Below are 23909 nucleotides of genomic sequence, written 5' to 3'. Positions count from 1 at the left end.
TTCTTCTATGCGAGAAAGCCTCCCTGGCTCTATTGTTATTTACTGTGGATTCACACTATGGTGTCCTTCTAATCCGCTGGATTTCCCATAAATCCATCCGGCTTGGCCACCGCCAGTGATTTGTGGTTTGGCTAGTGGGCAATTGACACATTGATAAATCCCTTTCAGACAGGGACGATCTGTTCAAATCAATAGAGCTTTATCGGCTGACGGACGTCACGCTGCCTGCCATGTTAGCTCACCGCGGAGCCCCTCGGAGACACTGATTTGTAGTGTTTGACGACAAACAGCGTGCGGCTCGTCAGAGAGTTCACCGGCATAATATGAAGGCGTGACAACGAGCATTGTCTCTCAGTGACCGGCGTCGCATGCAGGAGGAGAAAGGAGGAGGAGGAGGAGGAGGACGAGGACGAGGAGGACGAGGAGGAGGAGGAGGAGGATGCCGAGGGGAGAGAGAGAGAGAAGTGAGCTGAACTGGGAGATGCCGTGTGGTACAGAGATTAGGCGAAGGCCAGTGGCGCAGGGTGAATTTAGTTCACGTGGAGTCGGTCATATTCTGGTTTGGCTGAGGGAGTGATTATTGTGAATACTTTGAATAGTGAAATGATTGTGTGATTGGATGCTGCCTCTCGTTATATTATATTTTGCGTGAAAAAAATAAAACGTGCCTTATAAAATGTATTAAAGGAACACAGCAACATTATGGGAAATGCGCTTACCGTCTTCTCCAGAGTCAGACAAGAAGATGGATACCAACTTCCTCTCTGTGAGTTCAGTAGAAAGCTTTCCGACTGAAAAGCTCGCTTAGCACAAATTAATGGAAGTGGATACAGACCACTAGCCTACTGTAGCTTAAAACTAGGGGAGAGGTGTTTTGGGCCAACAGCTAGGCTAGCTGCAGCGTATCCGCTTCCATTCATTGGAACGCACAGAGAGAGGAAATTGCTATCTATCTTTTTGTCTGACTCTGGAGAAGACGGTGAGCACATTTCTCATAATGGCGTGTTCCTTCAATATTTGTATCTTCTCTACAACTTTATATCCCACAACCAATTAAAATATGAAGAGTGATGCATAGCTCATAACAATCCATGTTTAAATCTGCAGCTCAGCGTAACACACTGGGGCTGGACTCAAACAGCAGCGTAATACACTGGGGCTGGACTCAAGCAGCAGCGTAACACACTGGGGCTGGACTCATGCAGCAGCGTAACATACAGTGGGGCTGGACTCAAGCAGCAGCGTAACACACTGGGGCTGGACTCAAGCAGCAGCGTAATATACTGGGGCTGGCCTCAAGCAGCAGCGTAACACACTGGGGCTGGACTCAAGCAGCAGCATAACACACTGGGGCTGGACTCAAGCAGCAGCATAACACACTGGGGCTGGACTCAAGCAGCAGCATAACATACAGTGGGGCTGGACTCAAGCAGCAGCGTAACATACAGTGGAGCTGGACTCAAGCAGCAGCATAACACACTGGGGCTGGACTCAAGCAGCAGCATAACACACTGGGGCTGGACTCAAGCAGCAGCATAACATACAGTGGGGCTGGACTCAAGCAGCAGCATAACATACAGTGGGGCTGGACTCGAGCAGCAGCGTAACATACAGTGGGGCTGGACTCAAGCAGCAGCGTAACACACTGGGGCTGGACTCAAGCAGCAGCGTAACATACAGTGGGGCTGGACTCAAGCAGCAGCGTAACATACAGTGGGGCTGGACTCAAGCAGCAGCGTAACATACAGTGGGGCTGGACTCAAGCAGCAGCGTAACACACTGGGGCTGGACTCAAGCAGCAGCATAACACACTGGGGCTGGACTCAAGCAGCAGCGTAACATACAGTGGGGCTGGACTCGAGCAGCAGCGTAACATACAGTGGGGCTGGACTCGAGCAGCAGCGTAACACACTGGGGCTGGACTCAAGCAGCAGCGTAACACACTGGGGATGGACTCAAGCAGCAGCGTAACATACAGTGGGGCTGGACTCAAGCAGCAGCGTAACATACAGTGGGGTTGGACTCAAGCAGCAGCGTAACATACAGTGGGGCTGGACTCATGCAGCAGCGTAACATACAGTGGGGCTGGACTCAACCAGCAGCGTAACATACAGTGGGGCTGGGCTCAAGCAGCAGCGTAACATACAGTGGGGCTGGGCTCAAGCAGCAGCGTAACATACAGTGGGGCTGGACTCATGCAGCAGCGTAACATACTGGGGCTGGACTCAAGCAGCAGCGTAACATACAGTGGGGCTGGACTCAAGCAGCAGCGTAACATACAGTGGGGCTGGACTCAAGCAGCAGCGTAACATACAGTGGGGCTGGACTCAAGCAGCAGCGTAACATACAGTGGAGCTGGACTCAAGCAGCAGCGTAACATACAGTGGAGCTGGACTCAAGCAGCAGTGTAACATACAGTGGGGCTGGACTCAAGCAGCAGCATAACATACTGGGGCTGGACTCAAGCAGCAGCATAACACACTGGGGCTGGACTCAAGCAGCAGCATAACATACAGTGGGGCTGGACTCAAGCAGCAGCGTAACATACAGTGGGGCTGGACTCAAGCAGCAGCGTAACATACAGTGGGGCTGGACTCAAGCAGCAGCGTAACACACTGGGGCTGGACTCAAGCAGCAGCGTAACATACAGTGGGGCTGGACTCAAGCAGCAGCGTAACACACTGGGGATGGACTCAAGCAGCAGCGTAACATACTGGGGATGGACTCAAGCAGCAGCGTAACATACAGTGGGGCTGGACTCAAGCAGCAGCGTAACATACAGTGGGGCTGGACTCAAGCAGCAGCGTAACATACAGTGGGGCTGGACTCAAGCAGCAGCGTAACATACAGTGGGGCTGGACTCAAGCAGCAGCGTAACATACAGTGGGGCTGGACTCAAGCAGCAGCGTAACATACAGTGGGGCTGGACTCGAGCAGCAGCGTAACATACAGTGGGGCTGGACTCAAGCAGCAGCGTAACATACAGTGGGGCTGGACTCAAGCAGCAGCGTAACATACAGTGGGGCTGGACTCGAGCAGCAGCAGTCAGAGCAGCCATAGACACAGCACTGTTCTGGACTTCAACCACTGTCACCTCTGCCCTTTCTGAAACACAGGGCCCTGTTTGTGTGGTTGAATGCCAGAGTGAAATGTCAACGGACTGGCTGAATGGCACATATTGAGTTGAAACTGACACTGGAACATAAAACACTATTCTGTAAAATAGAGTAAGGGAGAGCTTAAGTATAAAAAGGGATGTTGTCTAGTGCTAAATCCAATCCAGGAAGGTTCTATTCAGACCGACCGTCTGACATTTCATCAAATACCCTTGCCAGTCTTAAGGAGTCACCTGTCTAAGGAGAAGCGGTTACTCACTTACTCTCAGATTGATTCAGTGGAAATGCGTTATTGTGTTTGGCACAGCAGATACAATGACATTTATGTACATTTGAAATACATTATGCAAGACATTCTGTTAGCATTATATAGGTCAACCGTCTAAAACCTATAGCACCATATATTTGCTGTCATACTATAAAAATGTATCATTGTTGGGAATTTTATATGATTAATTAAAACACTATGCAACACCACTTGACAATAAATGCAAGGCTTTTTTTCAATATACATTTCTAATTGATTTGCCCAATTGAGATTGATCAGGCTAGACAAACTCAAGCAGCAGATCATAGCATATAATAGAATAGAATTGAATTGAACATCATCATTTAGAGCAGTAGAGAGTGTGTGAGAGAGCAGAAGGGAGTGTGTGAGCGAGAGTCTTGTTGACCCCTGGCTTGACTGTCAATCCCAAGAGGCCCCTCATGTCACTGGATTATCTGCTGAGGTCATTCAGCCTGCTGAGTGTGACTAATCACTCCTCTCTCTCTCTCTCTCTCTCTCTCTCTCTCTCTCTCTCTCTCTTCTCTCTCTCTCTCTCTCTCTCTCTCTCTCTCTCTCTCTCTCTCTCTCTCTCTCTCTCTCTCTCTCTCTCTCTCTCTCTCTCTCTCTCTCTCTCTCTCTCTCTCTCTCTCTCTCTCTCTCTCTCTCTCTCTCAACAAGTAGGTGTGCGTTAAACGGTTTTAAGGCACAGCGTGGAGGCGCAGAATGCAGAGGGTGGTCCGCCTCCGTGAAGTTCCTAAAAAACGTTTAACGCACAAGTTGATCATGTTGATTATGTTCTTCACTTGGTGGCTTTTCCTTCCACGTCATTCGTTTCTAGTTTTAGTTGATAAGTCAGCTGTGCTTACCACAGCTGATAGCGAGTACGCTTTGACAGCTGTGCTCTTTTTTTTTTATCTACTTTTTCTCCTCCTTTTTTTCTGTGATTTTTCTCCCCATCCCAATTTACCTTTCGTGCCAATTCTCCCTCCCCTGTCCTGATCGTTGCTCGCATATGCCCCCCACTGGCCGGTTGTAGGGAGGATAGAAGCCTTGCATCACATGTCCCCTCCGATACATGTGGAGGCAGCCTGTCACATCTTTTCACCTGCCAGCGTGTACTCTCATTTTGGCGAGGAGCAGCGGTGCAGTCGTGGACACACGCGGTTACACGGCGTGTTATTAGTAGTCACTCAGGGCAGAAATGCGCGCAATGATAAGTACCCGGCCGTTGTAGAAAGCTACCCGGCCGGCGGCCGGCACTTGTCACCTAGACTTTGCATAATAATAGGAACCTACGAGAAGGTGGGGGGCTGCTTGATCTCCATTGTTATGCATAATAATCATCTGTTCTGTGCGCAACTGAGGGAACATGTATGCGCATGCGCGTGCGCGGGAGCGCGGCGTGTAACCAGTTCCCATATTACGACTGCACCACTGGCGAGGAGTAACGTGTAGGAGGCTCACACTGCCCCCGCCATTTTCCTGACTTTGCTGTGCAGAAGCAACAAACCGACCTGTTCACAACGACCACACTACCACCCTTCGACTTCCCACCCGCTAACTTCTGCCAATTGAGTTAGTATGACGGCCGGGCCAAGCCGGAGGCAACGCCGACAGCCGGATTCGAACCCGGTGTCTCTTGCGTTGGTGACGAGCGCAATGTCCGCTGCGCCACCCAGCCGCCGTACAGCTGTGCTCTTTAATGCTGCTATGCTTACAGGCTGGGTAGCGGATGCATTTAGAACGGTGATTAAACTTGAGCCGAACTATGTGTGCATTAAACGGCTTTAATGCACATCTACCGAGTATTGACCCAGACCACGGTATAACTGGTAACATCACCTCCTGGTTTGGGAATAGCACCGCACACGACCGCAGCAGACTGCAGAGAGTGGCTCGATCAGCCGAACACACCATCGTATGTGGGCTTCCCACTCTCCAGGACATTTACACCAGGACAGTTAAGAGAATAGTCAAATACTTTAAACATTCACCTTTAACTCATTCAAGGCCGAGGCCTTTCCTCATCCTGTTCTAGCTAGGCCAGGTTTCCATAACATATTTTCACTGTGCGTCACCTTGTTTGTAGAGCCAGGGTTTCCCATCAATGACCTAGACTGTGGCGGCCAATAGGGATGTGTAGCAGGGTGGATTATCCCTGCTTTATGGGAGTGGATGTACACGGCCACCTGGTAGTGAGAACGCAGCAGAGCTGGGTCCGGCTAAGTCCCCTACTGTAGGCCAGGAGAGTTGAAGTTGAGGTCGAGCAGCGGGAGTGGATGGGGCCTAGGATTCACTAACCTAGGGAGGGTGCGCTGGTCCTTCTTGCCCTCCAGGGCGATCAGCAGTAGCTCCCCACACACCCACACTTACCCCAATACTTCCTGGGCCCTCCCACACCCGATGGCAGTAAAGATGGATGATATATTCGCTCCCCAAAGCAGTACCCTTCCTGAATGATGAGTAGAGACCTTTCCCACTGAACTATAGGCAGGGGGGTGCGGAAAGGGTTAAATTATAATGAACATTAACAGACACGCACACTGTGGTCCCATTAAACTCTCCTTTACTGGAAGTCTGATGCACGTTACAAATAATTACACAAGGATGAAAGTTATTTCCGCACTGGGCACCTAGTGCTCTCGCTCTATAACACAGACTAAAGTTCTTCCCACACTGGGCTAGACACAGTAATAACCCCTTCCCTTTAAGGGTTTATATACTGCTTCGCTTCTCCGTAGGTGGGGAGAGAGGGGAGGAAGAGGGAGAGCGATAAAGGAGTTATTCAATGGGATTTTTGTAAAAGAACACACATTATTATCACATTCAACCGAAATGACAGTGGGCCCACGTTGCAAATAAATATAGCCGGCTTTTCCCCAAAATAATAAAGGTTGGGGCGCCCCTAAACACTGTTACCAGCGTCAGTTCAAAGCACTGCTTCTCTTCGCCCTTAAAGAGCCCGCGCCGCACAGAGAGAATGTCTACCAATAAAGTTGCAGCACTCGGAGCGCTCGCTGTACTTAACCAAGTGGCGGGCCTGCTCCCACCACCAACCGTCCGTGTGGTGAGATGGCCGTCGAGAGGTCCCGTGATAGCAGGCAGCGGGGCTGGGTAGACGTTGGGCAGGTGACTGCTGGGGTAACGGCTCGGAGGGGCTGGAGGAACGTGCAGTGTAGTGACGTCCGCTGCTGGGCTGAAGGGGTGGGGCGACACGCGGGCTAAACTGTGGTGCTAGCCTAACTGAAGCTAAGCTGTGGGTCGTGGTAAACCCCCTGTCATGACGCATATATTTCAGCTAAAACGCAATGTGGGCAATATCTACCACACTCTTCGGCAGTAGCTCGTCTGCTTCTTCGTTCACAATGTCTCTTCCGCATTGACTAAAAGCTAAGCTATTGCATACTCATTACTAACCCGCTTCGTAACTGGGTTTATATCTCGCGTGCTTGATGTCCGGAGCTCCAGCTCCGTGCGTCCTCTTCCCTCTCTGGAAAACGATGAAGAGGAAGTTCCTCCGTCGGCGCCGCGCCCTGAGCCCATCCTTCTTCACCTGTGTCTCCCGGACCAAAGTCGCCACCAGCTCCCCCTGGTGGCACCTGTAGCATGTCCCACTATTAAGTGTCAATGTTAGGATAGGGAGGATCAAGAGCGGTCAGCCAGTTACACAACATCCTCGCGAACACAGGGAATGCAAGGAATTAACGTTAGACACATTGAATTATTGTCAGACATATTCAGGTGTCTACAGATGTATCAGTAGTATTGGCAGTGGTAGTAGTCGTAATAGTAATCCACTATATTTTCTTATTTTCTAAAAAATAAACCAGTTCAACACAGGTAATCACTTTTGCTTAATTTCTTTGATGGCTCAAATGTATGCTCTAGTTCAGTGCTTCCCAATCCTCTCCTCGAAGCACCCCAGCCGTTCCATGTATTTGTTAAATTCCACCACCAGCACACCTTAATTCAACTAATAAAGGGCTAGTTAAGTTGAATCAGGTGTGCTGGTGGTGGAATTTAACAAATACATTGAACGGTTGGGGTGATTCGATTTTGTGTTTTGAGCACAAAGTTCATCATAGAATCTAGCCACTTTATTTTGCTCTCAAAGTGCACCAGATTGATGCATTTAACTTTAAAATGTAAAAAAAAAAAAAAAATCCGGGGGGGGGCATGCCCCGGGACCCCCCTAGAGCAGGGCTATTCAACTGGCGGCCCGCGGGTCAGATCCGGCCCGCGGGATGATTCTGACCGGCCCGCCAAAGATTACATGATAATAAAAAAAAATAAAATAAAAATAAAAAGAAAATATTTGTTTTTAATATTTTTTTTTTTTTTTACTTTTTTCTTTTCATGTCAACGTTAACACGCACAATTGAGCCAAAAGTCACTCAATTAATGACAGATTTCATTGATAAATTGAGGGAAAACTTTGCAAGTCGATTTGATGAATTTGACATGTCCAGAGAATTGATGCATTTTGTGAGCAACCCATTTGCCAATGTAGCTGCTATTTCCACAAAAGGACAAGAGTTCCTTGCATCACTTCACATTGATGAAGGTCTCCTGCAACTTGAAATAATTGACATGCAAGCATCATCTGCTCTGAAGCAGGCACTTGATAATGAATCCACCACAACATTTTGGATAAAGTGTATTCATGTCAAGACATTCCCCAAAATAAAAACACTGGCAATATCTGTGCTAACAATGTTTGGCTCAATATACACCTGTGAATCCAGTTTCTCTCACATGAATGCCATTAAAACAAGCAACGTGCCTCCTTGACAAATGAGCATTTGCATCACTGTTTGCGGGTAGCCCTCACTTCCTACAGTATGAACCCTCTTTCTCTGCCATTGCCCAGTCAAAGAAGTGCAATCGCTCTCATTAGATGTGTGTATGTAGGCTAGGCCTGTCTGCCCCCCATCCCCCTGATGTTTGAGAGTTAAGAGTGGACAATAAGTGCTAATAAGATGCTGTTATTTGCTGTTGTTGCACAGACATGAAGCACTTTTTCATAAGCTCAGCTGCACTATAAATGTGTTTTTTTGTTCAAGTGTTGATGTTAGAATGTTCAGATGCACATCATGCACTTGTTTGTTTTTTATTTTATTTTTATATTGAAATGTTGAAGAGGAGATGTTGCAGTTGTCATAAATGAAGCACTTTCTGCAGGAGATGTTGCAGATGTGGCACATAAATGAAGATTTTTTTTTGAAAAGTATACTACTTTTGCAATGTAGTTAAATAAAAGTTGTGAAAATGTGGTTGCGTGTTGTGTCAAGTGTACATATATTCATAGCACGGGGAGGCGCCGTGGCAGTCCGGCCCCTGGCCCCTTGGGTTTCTGACAATGTGGCCCCCTGAACAATTTAGTTGAATAGCCCTGCCCTAGAGGGTCGGAGGTTCACCCCCCATAGTCTCTGAAAATCCTGTATCTATATTCTATATTATAGCTATGGTTACAATACTATGTCATTTGACAGTAACTATCTTCTGTCCAAGATGCAAAAAAGAATAAATTTGTTCATGAATACGTTCGTGCGTTATGCCGTGGTGAATATAAGTATAATTTCGGAATGATCCGGGCTAATTCCTGGGAGGCTGGCTATAGGACGCAACGTGAATTCTACTAAAAGCATTGGCGTTTTGTCCCTGGACACGCTACTATTTCCAAATCAAATGTATATAATAGGTATTATGTTTTATCAGATGCTTTGATTGCCAGTAACGGCATTCGTTATTATTACCACAACACACGCCGATTAGCTGGATCGGTATGAAAACTTGTTGGTTAAAGCTGAAATTGACGTCAGATAGTCCTTACCTGTGGTCAGGGGTATTCCAAAAATAATATTCCAATTGTTTGATCGCCCATCTGGTCCATCTGATGTCCATCTGGTCCACGACATAATCCAGCACAACACATCCATCGATTGTCCCAAAATGATTCAATGCAATCGAGTGAAGCCCTAGGCTTCCCTGTACTAAAAAACTGCGCCCGGAGGCTCGGTTTAAACGTAACACCCGGTCTGGAACAGGGTTTACTGCACTCTCGATACTGCCTACTAGCAGGATCTAGCCGGTACAAAAAATATTTAATCGCGATTAATCGCATGATTGTCCATAGTTAACTCGCGATAAATCGCAAATTAAACGCATTTTCTTTAAACAATTTTTTTATCTTAAACAGATCTTTTTCAAGTTCCAAGTTTTAATACTCTTATCAACATGAGAGTCAACAAATGCTTGCTTTATGCAGCCATTTAACACAAAAGGATGACCCTCATGCATTGCAAATTTGCATCAAATTCAAAACAGAGTGATGCACAAAATAACTTAAAAGAAAATAATAATTTAAAACAATGAATAAAGTGTGCATGAAATAATAGGGGAAAGAAAACGTTAGGAACTTGTTACATTCACCCACACAAGGGCTGAGTAATCACACACCCCCCCCTCTCTCTCTCTCACACACACTCCCAGCTCTCTTTCTCTCTTGCCCCTTCCTCATCTCTCTCACCCCCCTCTCTCTCTCTCTATATCTGACACACACACTCACACACACACACACACACACACACACACACACACACACACACACACACACACACACACACACACACACACACACACACACACACACACACACACACACACACACTTCAGAAACAAACATAGTATCAATGAGAGCATCAATAATACACCTGAGTGAAGTCTAGTAAAAAAAAATATATATATATATATATATATACTTTTCTTAAAAGTTAATCGTGAGTTAAAAAAAATAGTGGCGTTAATAGAATCGGCGATAACGCGTTAATACCGCGTTAACTTTGACAGCCTTAGTTTTAACGGCAACATACGGGTCCGTGACATTGAATAGAATATTAAAATCGATCCAACGAGATGGGCGGCTGGGTGGCGTAGCGGAGATTGCGCTTGTCACCAATGCAAGAGACTCCGGTATCGAATCCCAGTCTCAGCATTGCCTTCGGCTTGGGCCGGCTGTCGTACTGGCTCATTTGGCAGAGTCAGCGGGTGGAAGTCGATGGGTGGGGATTCGACGTTGTGGACAGCGTCCCCTACAGGTCGGTTGGGAGATGCCTGCACAGCAGAGACAGGAAGTGGCGAGGGTAGTGTGAGCCTCTCATGCGTTACACCTCGCCAATGAGAGTCCACGCTGACAGGCGAAAAGATGTGACAGGCTGCCTCCTCGTGTGCCGGAGGGAACACGTGATGCAAGGCTTCTATCCTCTCTACAACCAACCAGTGGGGGGCATAGTCGAGCACCGTTCAAGACAGGGGAGGGGAGAATTGGATACACAAAATTAGGATGGCCAATTAACTGTTGGCGCCCAATAACGTATAACGTTGTTGGCCGTGAAAGACTTAACATTCACTTTAGACACTTTAAACACTTTTTAACATTACACCACAAAATATGTGTTTGGTCTTTATTCTTTTCCTTTTTTTACTGTATGCAGCACAATATCAGGAGGGTCATACAGAACCAAGCATTTCACTATAATGTACAGTACATGTACCTTATATGTGACCAGGGCTTGACGTTGACACCTGCCCACCTGCCCAGGGCTAGTGAAAATGCTGAGTGGCTAGTGACTTTGGAAAACCAATCAAAGTTGACTATCTAAATCCTTAGTCAGGGACAGCCATACTCTCTCCAGACCCAGAGACACTCCAGCTCACACAGCCATGCTCTCTCCAGACCCAGACACACTCCAGCTCACACAGCCATGCTCTCTCCAGACCCAGACACACTCCAGCTCACACAGCCATGCTCTCTCCAGACCCAGACACACTCCAGCTCACACAGCCATGCTCTCTCCAGACCCAGACACACTCCAGCTCACACAGCCATGCTCTCTCCAGACCCAGACACAGCTCACACATACCATTCCCAGTGGACAGCTCTCCAGGCGTGTGCGTGATTATTGTTGTTGATTATCAGCTTGGGGTTCCCTGCTGCGCTCCATGCAACCAACAGCCCACTAACGCCAACCAGTGATTTATCTCTCAAGACAAATCGTTCTCAATCTCGGTCTCATTTTGGTCATTTTCGTTTTGGTCTCGGATATTGGTTCTTGAAATTGAACAAAAGTAAAACTTAATTTGATAGTAACTGTAAACCAGCTACACTCATATAAACATTTAAAATATTATGCAGAATTCTTCCCATTTCCTGCCAATGGCCGCATCATCCTAAATGAAAAAAGAAAAGATGATTTTCTCTCTCATCAGAAGGAAAGTTTGTGATTTTGGTCTCGACTGCCTTTTTATGTGGATGTTGATCTTGACTCTGTCTCTTCCACAGCTGGGTCTTGGTCTTGTCCCAGTCCTTATCTGGAACGGGTCTCTGTCTTGGTCTGGATTGAGTCTTGAGTCTTGGCTACGACACTAACATCCAGCGATCTCATCCTATTCCCACGGGGCTCTCTTCTGCACTCGCTGGAAGCCCCACGCTGCCAGCTGCCTGGCACACACAGCCGTGCCTGGCACACGCTTACCATCCCTGGCATCAACCACACACAACCACAGATTACAGTGTTTCTCATTTGATTGAACACATTTGTCCGTTCAGAAGTTACATTTTCAAACCCGCTCACAGACAGGCCGAGACCGAAACGCCGCTGGCCAAAATCTCAGAAAACATTACAACCATTTAACCAAAGCAACTGTTTCCATCAAACGACACAACTTGTGGTCAAATGAATATATTCTATACATCAATCATGATGGACAACAAAATACAGTTACAATATGAATATGAATATGAACACCAATATGAACTGGTTCAACCTTAATTTGTGCTATATGCCTGTGCCATATGTTGATATTTTAGATAGTTATAGTATGTGCTAAAAGAAATGCCAAGCATATCACAGCATGTTGTATTCTTTTCTCCAAATATGATTTGACTGAACATAACAAACCCTGCTGCACATTATCTAAGAACATTTTCTTCATTCATTTCATTCTTGTGTGCCGTGCCGTGCCGTTGACATCTAAGACCTACAGAATAGACACATTCAGACATTCATTATGCTACAACTTTTGTACCGCATTTTTTCTTCAACCCGAAACTCAGAAATACATTTATTCTTTATTGTTGCTGCATCAGATTCTTCCATGTCATTCTACCTCCAGTGTTTCATACACAGTCCAGCCATATACTAGTTTTTTTGTATCCACTTTTTCTCCTATTTTTTCTATATTTTTCTTCCATCCCAATTCCAATGTGCCAATTCTTCCCTCCCCTGTCTTGAATAGGGATGGGTACCTTTCACGGTACCGGTACCTGTGAATCGATACCGGTACCCAACGGTACCTTTTTTCTGTACTTTAGTCTCAAGAAATTTAATTTACCTACCTCAGTCGTAAAAAAAAAAAAATCCAAACTTCAAATAACTACAATTTCGACAGTTTTCGGCTTGTCATTGCTCCGACTGCTTTGTTGTTGAATCAAGTCAAATCCTAGGTAAGCATATATTGTGCGTGTGAACGTTGACATGAAAAGAAAAAAGTTAAAAAAAAAAGTAAAAAAAATAATAATAATAAAAAATATATTTTTAAAATTTTTTTCCGGTTTCTCACTTGTTCGATTCTCGGTAGTACCGACGTGTTTCGGTTCGGTGCCTCAAAAGTACCAAATTCGGTACCCATCCCTAGTCTTGAACGTTGCCCCCCACTGGCCGGTTGTAGGGAGGATAGAAGCCTTGCATCACGTGTCCCCTCCGGTACACGAGGAGGCAGCCTGTCACATCTTTTCACCTGCCAGCGCGGACTCTCATTGGCGAGGTGTAACGCATGGGAGGCTCACACTACCCCCGCCATTTCCTGTCTCTGCTGTGCAGGCGTCCCCAACCGACCTGTAGGAGTCGCTGTCCACAACGTCCAGATTACCACCCATCGACTTCCACCCGCTGGCTCTGCCAATTGAGTTAGTATGACGGCTGGCCCAAGCCGGAGGCAACGCCGACAGCCGGAGTCGAACCCGGTGTCTCTTGCGTTGGTGACGAGCGCAATGTCCGCGGCACCACCCAGCCGCCCCTCCATATACTAGGTTTTGACCTAGTCTTGTTTCCATACTTATCAACATGCTGAATACTGACAATAAAAATAAACATAAAAGCAACCAATGAAAATGCATGGGTGGAAATATCCCCCAAAAAACGAAATTAAGAGTTGAAATACTCAGAACTCAGAACCAGTGCACATATACCTTCATGTACTGTACCTTCCGTCTGCAAGCAATTCCTCGGTTGGGTTCAGAAAAGGACAGTATACTATATAGGGAGGAATTGCATCATCATACAGGGCTTCGCTGCAAACCGCTCGCGAGACGAGAGAGAGGTGGAAGGTAACAGTGTCCCAAATGATGACATTCAGAGTCACGCCAGGCCTCAACACCGCTCTCTCTCTTTCATTCAGCGCATCAAGAAATGTGACGAGGCGTTCTGTATTGTATTGATAGTCGGTGTGTGTGGCAAAGGACGCTGTCATTGGAGACGGCAGCATACATGGTGATATTGGCTGACGTGGCGCTGTAACAGTGGCCTTCTGCCCACTGATATTCCTCCTGCGTCTCCTCACTTTAGAGAGGGCAGATTCATCTCAGAGAGGGCAGATTCATCCACATACTGTACTGTAAAGCACTGAGGTTTTTTAATCAGCCAGGTTTTTATTTAAATTCCCGTCATTGGGATGGTACTCATCCCATGTCGTTTACGCACACTGCAAATGACACGTATCACCCGGGATGGAGGGAAGATAGATACGGTTGGATGGACCACTCCCTTCAGACACTTATATATCTTACATTTTCCCCAGACGATACATTCTCACAGAGGGGACAGATCTTAGCCACCAGGGATGGGCCTCATAAATATTAAAATCCACCGGCGCATATAACTCAAGCGCCACTCTAATTCCACTAGGGGCCCAATCTGTAACGCGGAGGCCAGTGGATGGCTAGCCGGCGAGCGCCTCCCACACTAGCTCATAATCACCTATTGATTGGCCTCCTAAATGAAGTTCGGGGCCCCCGTCAGCACGTCTCTCTCGTCCCTGAGTGGCAGAGCCTTCAGATATGAGCCACGCTGAGCCGGCGCCGTGGAGGTCACCACTTATTGGGCTTGACACTGGTCGACGTTGACAACGCTAATTGTCAACATCTGGGAGGTACTAGCGATCCCCGGGCCGGAGACGAATGAAAAGGGCCTGATCTGTCATAACATGTCAGGTTAAATCAGCATCAGTAGGACGTCAAAGGGGAGGGGAGGGGGGAGCGGGGGGGGGGGGTCGTCGCCGCCGACATTATCTCATGGTTGCCGCCTTGCCGGGGCTTTGTGAAGCTCGCTGCAGGTGAAAGGGGCCAAGGCTGTTAGCAAAGTGATTTCAAACCAGGGATTTGCATGGTCATGTTTTTTGCAAGCGCGACTCTTACTCCCCCGCTCTGATGGTTTGGGTATGACAATGGGTTTGATTAGTTATGACATCTGTCTTTCATTATTGCAAGGAGCATCCTTCACAGTAGGCAAGAGCCTGCTCGCAGCAGTGTGTCTTATATAAGATAAGATTAGATAAGATATTCCTTTATTGATCCCCTTGGGGAAATTCAGGCATCATAGCAGCAGGGGGGAGGGGGGAGGGGAGGTACAGGTAGTAGAAGACATACAGGTACAGGTCACAGAATTATAGTACAGTAGAGAAGTAAAAAAAGAAAAAAATTGAATAAAAAAGCAGTGTAAACAATATACAATATAATTAACTCTGGACATGCGCATATGGGCAACAAGGTGCGAGATGAGGGTATGTATGCCCTCTCAGTTATATTTACCCTACAATAAATATAGCTACAATATATAATCTAATAAACTAAATCTAATCTAATATATAATCCAAAAAACAAAATGCTAAATGCTAAATTATTGTTGTAGTGATACATATTGAAACTATGTGAAGGATCTTTCAATGGCGTGAATAGTCGGGTCAAGTCAAGGATATGAATATAATATATGTGAAAATGTTTAGATAGCAAATTAATGGACATGCAAATGAACATTGAGATATGATGCAAGTCGTACCTGGTATACAGGTGCAGCTCAGTACATTAGAATATTGTGGAAAAGTTTATTATTAAATTCAAAAAGCGAAACTCTCATAGATTATATATTCATTACACACAAAGTGAAATATTTCATGCTTTTATTTGTTTTAATTTAGATAATTATGGCTTACAGCTCAAGAAAACCCCAAATTCAGTATCTCAGAACATTTTATATTACATAAGACCAATCAAAATATATATATTTTTTATAAAGAAATGTCGGCCTACTGAAAAGTTCACTCAGTACTTAGTTGGGGCTCCTTTTGCACAAATTACTGCATTAATGCCGCGAAATAAATGGACTTTTCCACAATATTCTAATTTATTGAGCTGCACCTGTATACAGGTACAAGACAGAGTTCTCATTTAGGATCTGGACGGCGTAGCTTCTCCGGAGCCTCTCTGTGTTGGCCTTTAAGCTGCTTTGCCTGACCTCAGCAGAGAGAATAGTCCGTTGCTCGGATGGCTGTTTGTGATTCCCTTAGTCCTGCAATGCCTGGTACACTCTTTCAGCTACCAACCTATATAATAAAAAAAGCCTTTCATCAAGGGGTGTCCGGGTATAGTGCACTCGCCTACCACTGCAAGGACCGGCTTAAATTCCCAGTAGCGGTACTCTCAGTTTGGTCAGCGAGGTTGCATTCCAATGAATGGTCATGGTCGTTGCATTAGCGACTCCTACTGGTTGCATGTTTTGAAGGAGACCGTGATACACATGGAATTGGCATGCCGACTACAATTACTGTAGGGATAAGATAGGAGAAAAGGGCAAACTGCACAGATCTATCTGACGTTTCCCTCTGTGATATTATCGACAATGTTGTCTCTCTTCTGACCCCTATCTGTCTCTTCGCCAGGAAAGTGACAGTCTATGGTGGGACGCCTTCGCTACAGAGTTCTTCGAGGAGGACGCCACTCTCACCCTCTCCTTCTGTTTGGAGGACGGACCCAAGAGATACAGTAAGACTCCAACAATGCACTCCGTTTACATATCGAACCCGGGGGGGGGGGTTCCGGATGGACGGCCTGTCGTACGTGCGGGCGGCGCGTCGCACGTCTTCAAATTCAATTGGAACGTTCGCGACTGAAACTGTACCGCTTGGCCACACCGTTTCAATCTACACTGTGTGTTTGTATCAAAACATTGGTTCTGGACAAGGTTACCATCTCGTGTCTTGGGGGGGGGGGGGGGATTCTTATGTTGATGTTTTGGCACGCTATGTTTTCTAATTGGTCAAATGACTGCACCGAATAGGGTAACGCGCTCGTGTTAGAAAAGTGAAAGGAGGAAACAACAGAAAACAACGCCGGTTTTTAACCTTGTCCCCCGTTCATCAGAAAGCGCAGCATCTCGTTTATTATCTTCACCTGTAGCTGCAGCTCGATTTTTTACAGTGACAAATTCGCAGCCGCGTTCCGATGTAAATATTAATTTCATATCACACAGCTGCGTTATCCTTCTCATCTCATCTGCATATAGTTCCCCTTTTGATATTAGCAGCGTATTGAATATCAGAGAGACACCGGTAGATAAGGACGTGTAGGTGTGAAATTAGCAGATGTCTGTAGCGTGTCTACGTATGTCCGTGTCTGTGTGTGATTTGAGTGGAGGAAAATAGGGGGAGGGAGAGAGAGAGAGAGAGAGAGAGAGAGAGAGAGAGAGGCAGACAGAGAGAGAGAGAGAGAGAGAGGCAGACAGAGAGAGAGAGAAAGAGGAGAGAGAGAAAAAGAGGAGAGAGATAGGGACGGAGGAATAAACAGTCCCCACTGGTGTGTAGAGCCAGAACCTTCTTCCCTCGGGAACAGAAAGCTTAACGCCATGGCGATGATGATTCACCACTAGTCGCAAGCCTTTCTGGTTTCAGGTGTTCCGAGTGATACGCACACGTATGCACACTCACAAGGGTACACTCACATGCACACACACACATATAGGTAAGCACACACGCGCAGGCACACTGGCGCTTATGTGGACACGCAAACACATCAATCCGTGAAAAACAAGCCACCCCTCATGTGTGTCCAGTGAAAGCTTTCCCTCAAAAAGAAAATCAAAGCATGACGTGGATTGATATCGAGGTCACAGCAACAGTATCACAAGCAGCACTCTATACGTGAAGACAACATGTAGCATAGTGTATCTGATATAGTCTAATGATGTGCTCTACCCATGTATACTTTTCAAACGAAACGGCGGCATAATACTCATTGTCACGTTTCCAGCTATACAAACTATGTGTCCACGTCGTCTACGATACAGCACTTGTCTCAGTGTTCATCCATGCGATTCGCAGGTGGGTTACTCTACTTCACGATTAGTCCCCGGAAGGCAGACACTCTTTAAGTCTACAGCTAGCCATGCATGAACACTTAAGAACCATATCTGCATCGGGCGCTCTTGCAAAAAGCCTCTCAGATGAATAATGAATGCTTTATAAATATGTTGTTAAAGTGTAAACGATATGTGGCTCGACAAGTACCTCAGAGATTTGGACAGGCGTCCACCATATTTATGTGAACGTGGAAGAGAATTCAACGTATTTGTGTGAACTGTGATTGCCACTTGCTCTACTCTGTCAAATATCTGGCTCGGGCACTATAGTATAGACAAAGAATGTTGCAATGGTCCTCGTGGTAATAATAGTCATCAGGGTCCAGAGTGGGGGGTGAGTGGACTTGTAGTGATGCTGCAGTCATAATATGACTGCCATTAGGGCTGTCACATTATTTTCAAATTTCAAATTTAATTTAGAATTTACATGAAAACACGAGATTCAAACTTAAAGGGAGAATACTTTTTTTGTATTGAAACATTGAAACATTGAATTTCTTAGGTTTAGGTTTTTTTTTTTTTTTTTTTTTGACTGAAATTCGAATTCGAACTTGTCTACAATTCTGCACCAAATTTCGAATTCGATTATTTTGTTAAAGTAATAGACATATAGCTAGTTAGCTACAGTAGTATTCTTCAAAGTATGGTTGGCCCTTTCAGAACGGGCCACTTGCTTGGCTCCTGGTAATTGCTGCTTGCAGCGATGTTGGAGGTTGTGCTCGTTAGAAGCGCGTGGCCGTTCGGAGCAGTGTTGTAGCAGTGTTCAAGTCCGATTCCGAGTCCAAGTCATCAAGGTTGAGTCCACTCCACTCCACTCTGGCAGTCAAAGAGCTGACATACAAATAAAAAAAGGTCTACGTTAAACATAAATGACACAGTGGTCACCATTTCAAGGGGAGTTTATTTACTTTGTGACACAATAGCCAAACAAATGCACTAGCCGTCAATATCTTATGCCAAATGATTAGGGCCTATTACAAATTTAAAAAATTGTCACAGTCCGAATGCAGTCAAACTCGAGACTCGAGTTGTCATAATTACATTATCTGCCACTGTTGTTGGCACAATTTGGAAATGCATGAACACGAACTGCTGTTTTTATCTTTTAGATAACGCTAAGCTAGCTTTCAAAGCAACAAAGATTTCACGGTATGCTCTCATGCTCCTGATTTCAGAGTGAGATTCCTGTTTCACTGGCATAAATAAGCACTTTTGGTGATAGAAAAAAATCAAGCACCCTCAAAAACCACTCAAGTTCAGCTGAAACGGCGAGTACTTGAGTAATCGATTACTCACACCCATCCCTAACATATATATATATATATGAAAAAATTGTTATGGAACAAGAGTCTTCAATAACGTTGAATGGTGAACCATTTTGTGAATACATTTATTCTCTATAACAATATTTTTGTTGGCAGATGGCTCCTTCAGACAATCTCTGTTAACGTTACAGCTGCCTGCCAAGCATATTTAGCAGCTATAGCGTAGCTCAACCTATGTAACATTACCATTACTTAGTAATTGTTGCTCTGCTGGGAAAGGCTGTTCATCACTGCATTATTTATACAACTTGGTTTAATACAAAAGTCAGTTGGAAGACTACAGTATGTAAAATGAAACGAGACATTGGGATGATGTGATGTCACTCGTTAGTCTCCTGGTTTGCATGTCAGTTATCAGAGATATCAGTAGACACTTTCCCACTGCGGGTCAAAGCGGTTAAAATGTATCTGAATGTATGCGTTAATTTTGACTATATATATTATACTGTATATATATATAGATATATATATATATAAATTATTATAATAAGGTGTTACAATTCTGTATGAGGCATTAGAAGCTTTTATAACATTCTGGAATCTGGTTATTATAGGCCATTATAAGCTGTTGCATACATTTTCCACACTGAAATGTCAGTCATTTTAAATAGCTGATTAAAAAAATTTGTCTTCAGAATTACATTTATGTACGAAGCAGAAAGAAGGAATGATAGTGCCTTTAATTCAGTGACTGAACATTTATCAAGTTAAGTGTAAACTTTAGTCTATTACTGTTTATTATGTTATTCATTCATTGTATACTCAGTGGGATCTCTAGTTATTCTTATGAGTGATACAATAGATAGGCTACAATGTTTATGAGCAGTCATATCACTTGATACTGAAGCACTTTCCTTATTATTTATTTATTTATTTATTTATTATTGTTATTATTATTATTGTTATTTTTTTATTATTGTTTTTTTATTTGATTATTATTATTATTATCGTAGAATAGAAAACTGTTTTCTATCGTAGTTGCATGCTGGTGTTCATTATTGCTTTTCAAAGGAAGGAGTTGCATGTGCCTTAATAGAGGGAAGCTGAATGCTGACACACTTGTTTTCCCTATGAGCTGTCTATCTCTCCCATACTCTCACATCAGCTCTGCCTCCCCTCCCCCCTCTATCTCATATCCCCCTCCTCTCTCACTCTCTGCTCCCTCACTCCTTTCTCTCACTGCCTCCCCCTATCTCTCTCCCCTGAAATAATGCACCCCTCTATGGCTTTGGACTATATCACTAATGAATATAGCTGGCAAATGTCACATACATATTCCATTGTGTCTCAATTTCATCAATGTGTATTCATAGGAATTGAATAATACAATAGAAGCATCGTATTCACTTGGAGTATGTTATTTACTTGATCAGCAGGCCTGGATTATTTTATCTATCTATCTGAAACGTGAGAAATCCCTCAGAAATCCTTTTATTTCTAACCTAGCTCACATATTTTATTAAAAACTCATATTGTTCTATAGTTATTTATTTAAAGGAACATTAAAGGAACAAAATAAAGCTGATTTATTATGCCACACACTCCCTGACATCATAATGACATCACACATCCCAACTCTTGTTTGTGAGATTATCTTAATGTTTTGGTGGAGTATTCCTTTAATATTTTAATTATTATTATTTTTTCCCCCCTTCTTTTTCTGTTTTTCTCCCCTCCCAATGTTAGTCGTTATGCCAATTCCCAATCCCCTTCCTGGTCGTTGCGCACTCTACCCCTTACCGTCGGTCTGGGGGGCTTCCTCCGACACAGTACCCAGCCCACCACTTCTTTTCACCTGGCAGTACAGACTCTTACTGGGAGAGTGTAACGTGTGGAAGGTCACACTACCTCCCTCCAGATCCTTCCCTCGCTGTGCAGGCACCCCAACCGAACTGTAGGAGTCGCTGTTTACAACGACCCGGACCCACCCACCGGCTTCCCTCCCGCTGACTCTGCCAATCGAGCCAGTATGACGGCCGGCCAAGCCGGAGGCAACGCTGACAGCCGGATTCGATACCAGCATCTCTTGCGTTGCTGACGAGCGCTTAGTCCGCTGCGCCACCCAGCCGCCAGGAGTATTCCTTTAATTGTGCGGAAAAATGCGCGTGAGGGTGCGTGTGTGTGGGGGGGGTGTGTGTGGGAGGGTGCATGTGTTTGTGTGTGTTTCTCAGTTTCAGATGTTACACATTGTTTATCATTAGTTGTTTTTAAGAATAGTCACTTTGGCTGTTGGATAACCCCCCCCCCCCACACACACACACACACACACACACACACACACACACACACACACACACACACACACACACACACACACACACACACACACACACACACACACACACACACACACACACACACACTGTGGCCCTACGGTAAAATCCCCACCACCCACAATACCTTGGATATGCCTGCAATCTAAAAGAAATGTGATGAAAGTTCCGTTCCATGATGCAATCAAAGAGCAAGCTTTGCTTTAATAGAGGTTCACACAGGGCCAGGGAAATCTGGGCATATTTAGTGAGCTAGTTCAAAGACAGGGAAAAAATATATAAAAATGTCATATAACACATTTATAATTCCTTTACTCTTGCATTGCAGCATGTGATAATTAGAGTCATTAAATGACCACAGCTAGAAATATGTATATATCTTATGTTTACATTTTATTACATTTATTTATTTCGCACTTAATAAATAACAAGAAAGAAATTAGCGGGACCTAGTCTGAATATTGATGCATAAATGAACGGGAGTTCACATGCAGTCTCTTTCAGACAAACACTACGCCTCGTGTATTAAGACCAAGCCTTGGAATACAATGCACATTAGGTCCACATACATACAGTACATACATAGTCCTAATCATGCTTATAGCCAGTGTTGGGCCGGTCATAGCCGTAGGAGGAGGCTGAACAGGGCTGTGAGATGGTAGGATCAGACTCTAGGCGTATTGAATAAAAGATTGACAGGGGGAGAGGTAGAGGGAGGGAAGGGAGAAGAAGAGAGGGAGGAGGAGGAGGAGGAGGAGGAGGGATTGCATTATTGAATTGGGTGGTGTGTGATGAGAGGAGAGAGAGGTGGGGAAACGCACCTGTTTGTCCGTCTGTCTGTCTGTCTACAGTACATTTGTATATCTGCGTCTGCGGGACGTGTGCCTGTTTGCATGTGCACGTGAAGGAATAGTGAATGTGCGTGCGCGCGCGTTGTGTGTGTGTGTGTGTGTGTGTGTGTGTGTGTGTGTGTGTGTGTGTGGCAGGGGTCTGTGTTTGTGTTTGTGTGGTGTACATTAAAGGGGCTTCTCGTTGCAACTGCTGAGGGAGTGTTGGGTTGGGGGGGGGGGGGGGGGGGGGGGGGGGGGCGTGGTCCTACTTTAGAGGGAGTCTCCGGGAGATGGATATGGGGATGATGGGGGGTGGGCGGGGGGGGTGGGGCAATGGTGGGGGAGGGGATGGAGGTGGGTGAAAGGAATGATTGGCAGGTGGGGTGATGTGGCCCTGGCTCAGCTGCAGCACAGAGATGTGGGCTCCGTTGATTGACAGTCGTTGCGAGTCTGTGGAACCGCGGCGTCGGATCGGGCACGGAGTGAGAGAAAGGGAGGAATGGGGAGAGAGGGAAAGAGAGGGAGAAAGAGGAAGAGAGAGCGGACGATAGAGGAGAGAGCCACAGAGGAAAGGCTGAATGATAGATAGCCTTCAGAAGAAATAGACAATCATTGACACGACGATGCGGTGATATGGGGGCGCTGTGTGGGTTTTTCTTTCACGGTCTGCCTCCCGTTGGAGTGAAGGACGGAAGTTTGGTCTTCTTCACGGTCTTCCGTACCAAGGTGCGGCCAAAAGTTCTACCCGGAGTCAGAGAGAGACACACTGGAGGACAGGCGGACACCGGCAGAGATATAGAGAAAGTTAGAGAGTAAAAAAAAAAAATAGAGATAGAGAGAGAGTGGGAAAGTGCAAACGTAACCCTCCCTCCATCAACTGGAGCGACGCAATCAACCCTTAGCAGGCAAATTAATGTAGGAGAGTGGAATTGAAGTGAATCAAATCCCAGTATGTGTTTTGTCGATTTACACGTGCGATGAGAGTGAATATCCGTGTGTGCGTGTTTGTGTGTGCGTGTGTGTGTGTGTGTGTGCGTGTGTGTGCGTGTGCCTGTGTGTGCCTGTGTGTTTGTGTGTGTGTGTGTGTGCGTGTGTGTGTGTGTGTGTGTGTGTGTGTGTGTGTGTGCTAAGGCTGTCCCCGAAGCCTGTTTTTGGGATTCGAACTTGTCAGGGTTTTTCGAACGAACGTTCGAACCTTAGTTTTTAATTAAAAATATATATATATATATTTTATTAATCTTTTTTTTATATATCCTCAAACTAAATCCTCAATTTGAATAAAGTGATTAATCTGATTAAAGTAGTATTTTTTTTTTTTATTAAATCAACTTTCCAGCCCCAGACCCAGCCCAGGGAGAAGACCCAGCCCAACTAAATCAATTAAATCAACTTTCTTTAATGAATATAACTCATCAGTTTCTTTTAATACTATAATATTAGTGTAGCCTACGGGCGTATGTGGCGTAATGTGGCGTAGTGGGCAAGGCGCTCGCCATGAAATTTGGAGACGCTGGGCTTGCCTGTTCGAGCCCAGCGCTCCACATTTGCTTTCAGTTTATCTGGTCGTCCGTACTAATACACATTGGCCGTATTAGGGGGTGGGAAACTGATGGGTGGGGATCGGGCGTT

The 23909-nt window shown here is 45.4% G+C and overlaps 1 protein-coding gene across 2 annotated transcripts in view; it reads left to right on the top strand.

The window, feature by feature from the left end:
* ldb2a (LIM domain binding 2a) overlaps positions 1 to 23909 on the top strand; it is a 164041-nt gene that overhangs the window by 34844 nt on the left and 105288 nt on the right. For both annotated transcript variants that reach the window (XM_084332198.1, XM_084332197.1), the window contains exon 2: positions 16378 to 16480. In XM_084332198.1, coding sequence (XP_084188324.1) covers positions 16378 to 16480 — 103 coding nt within the window. The remainder of the gene's footprint in view (positions 1 to 16377; positions 16481 to 23909) is intronic.

Source organism: Notolepis coatsorum, assembly GCF_963971535.1.
Source record: "Notolepis coatsorum genome assembly, chromosome: 16".
In the NCBI taxonomy this organism is placed as follows: Eukaryota; Metazoa; Chordata; class Actinopteri; order Aulopiformes; family Paralepididae; genus Notolepis; species Notolepis coatsorum.
This window is presented reverse-complemented; position numbering and strand designations above follow the sequence as displayed.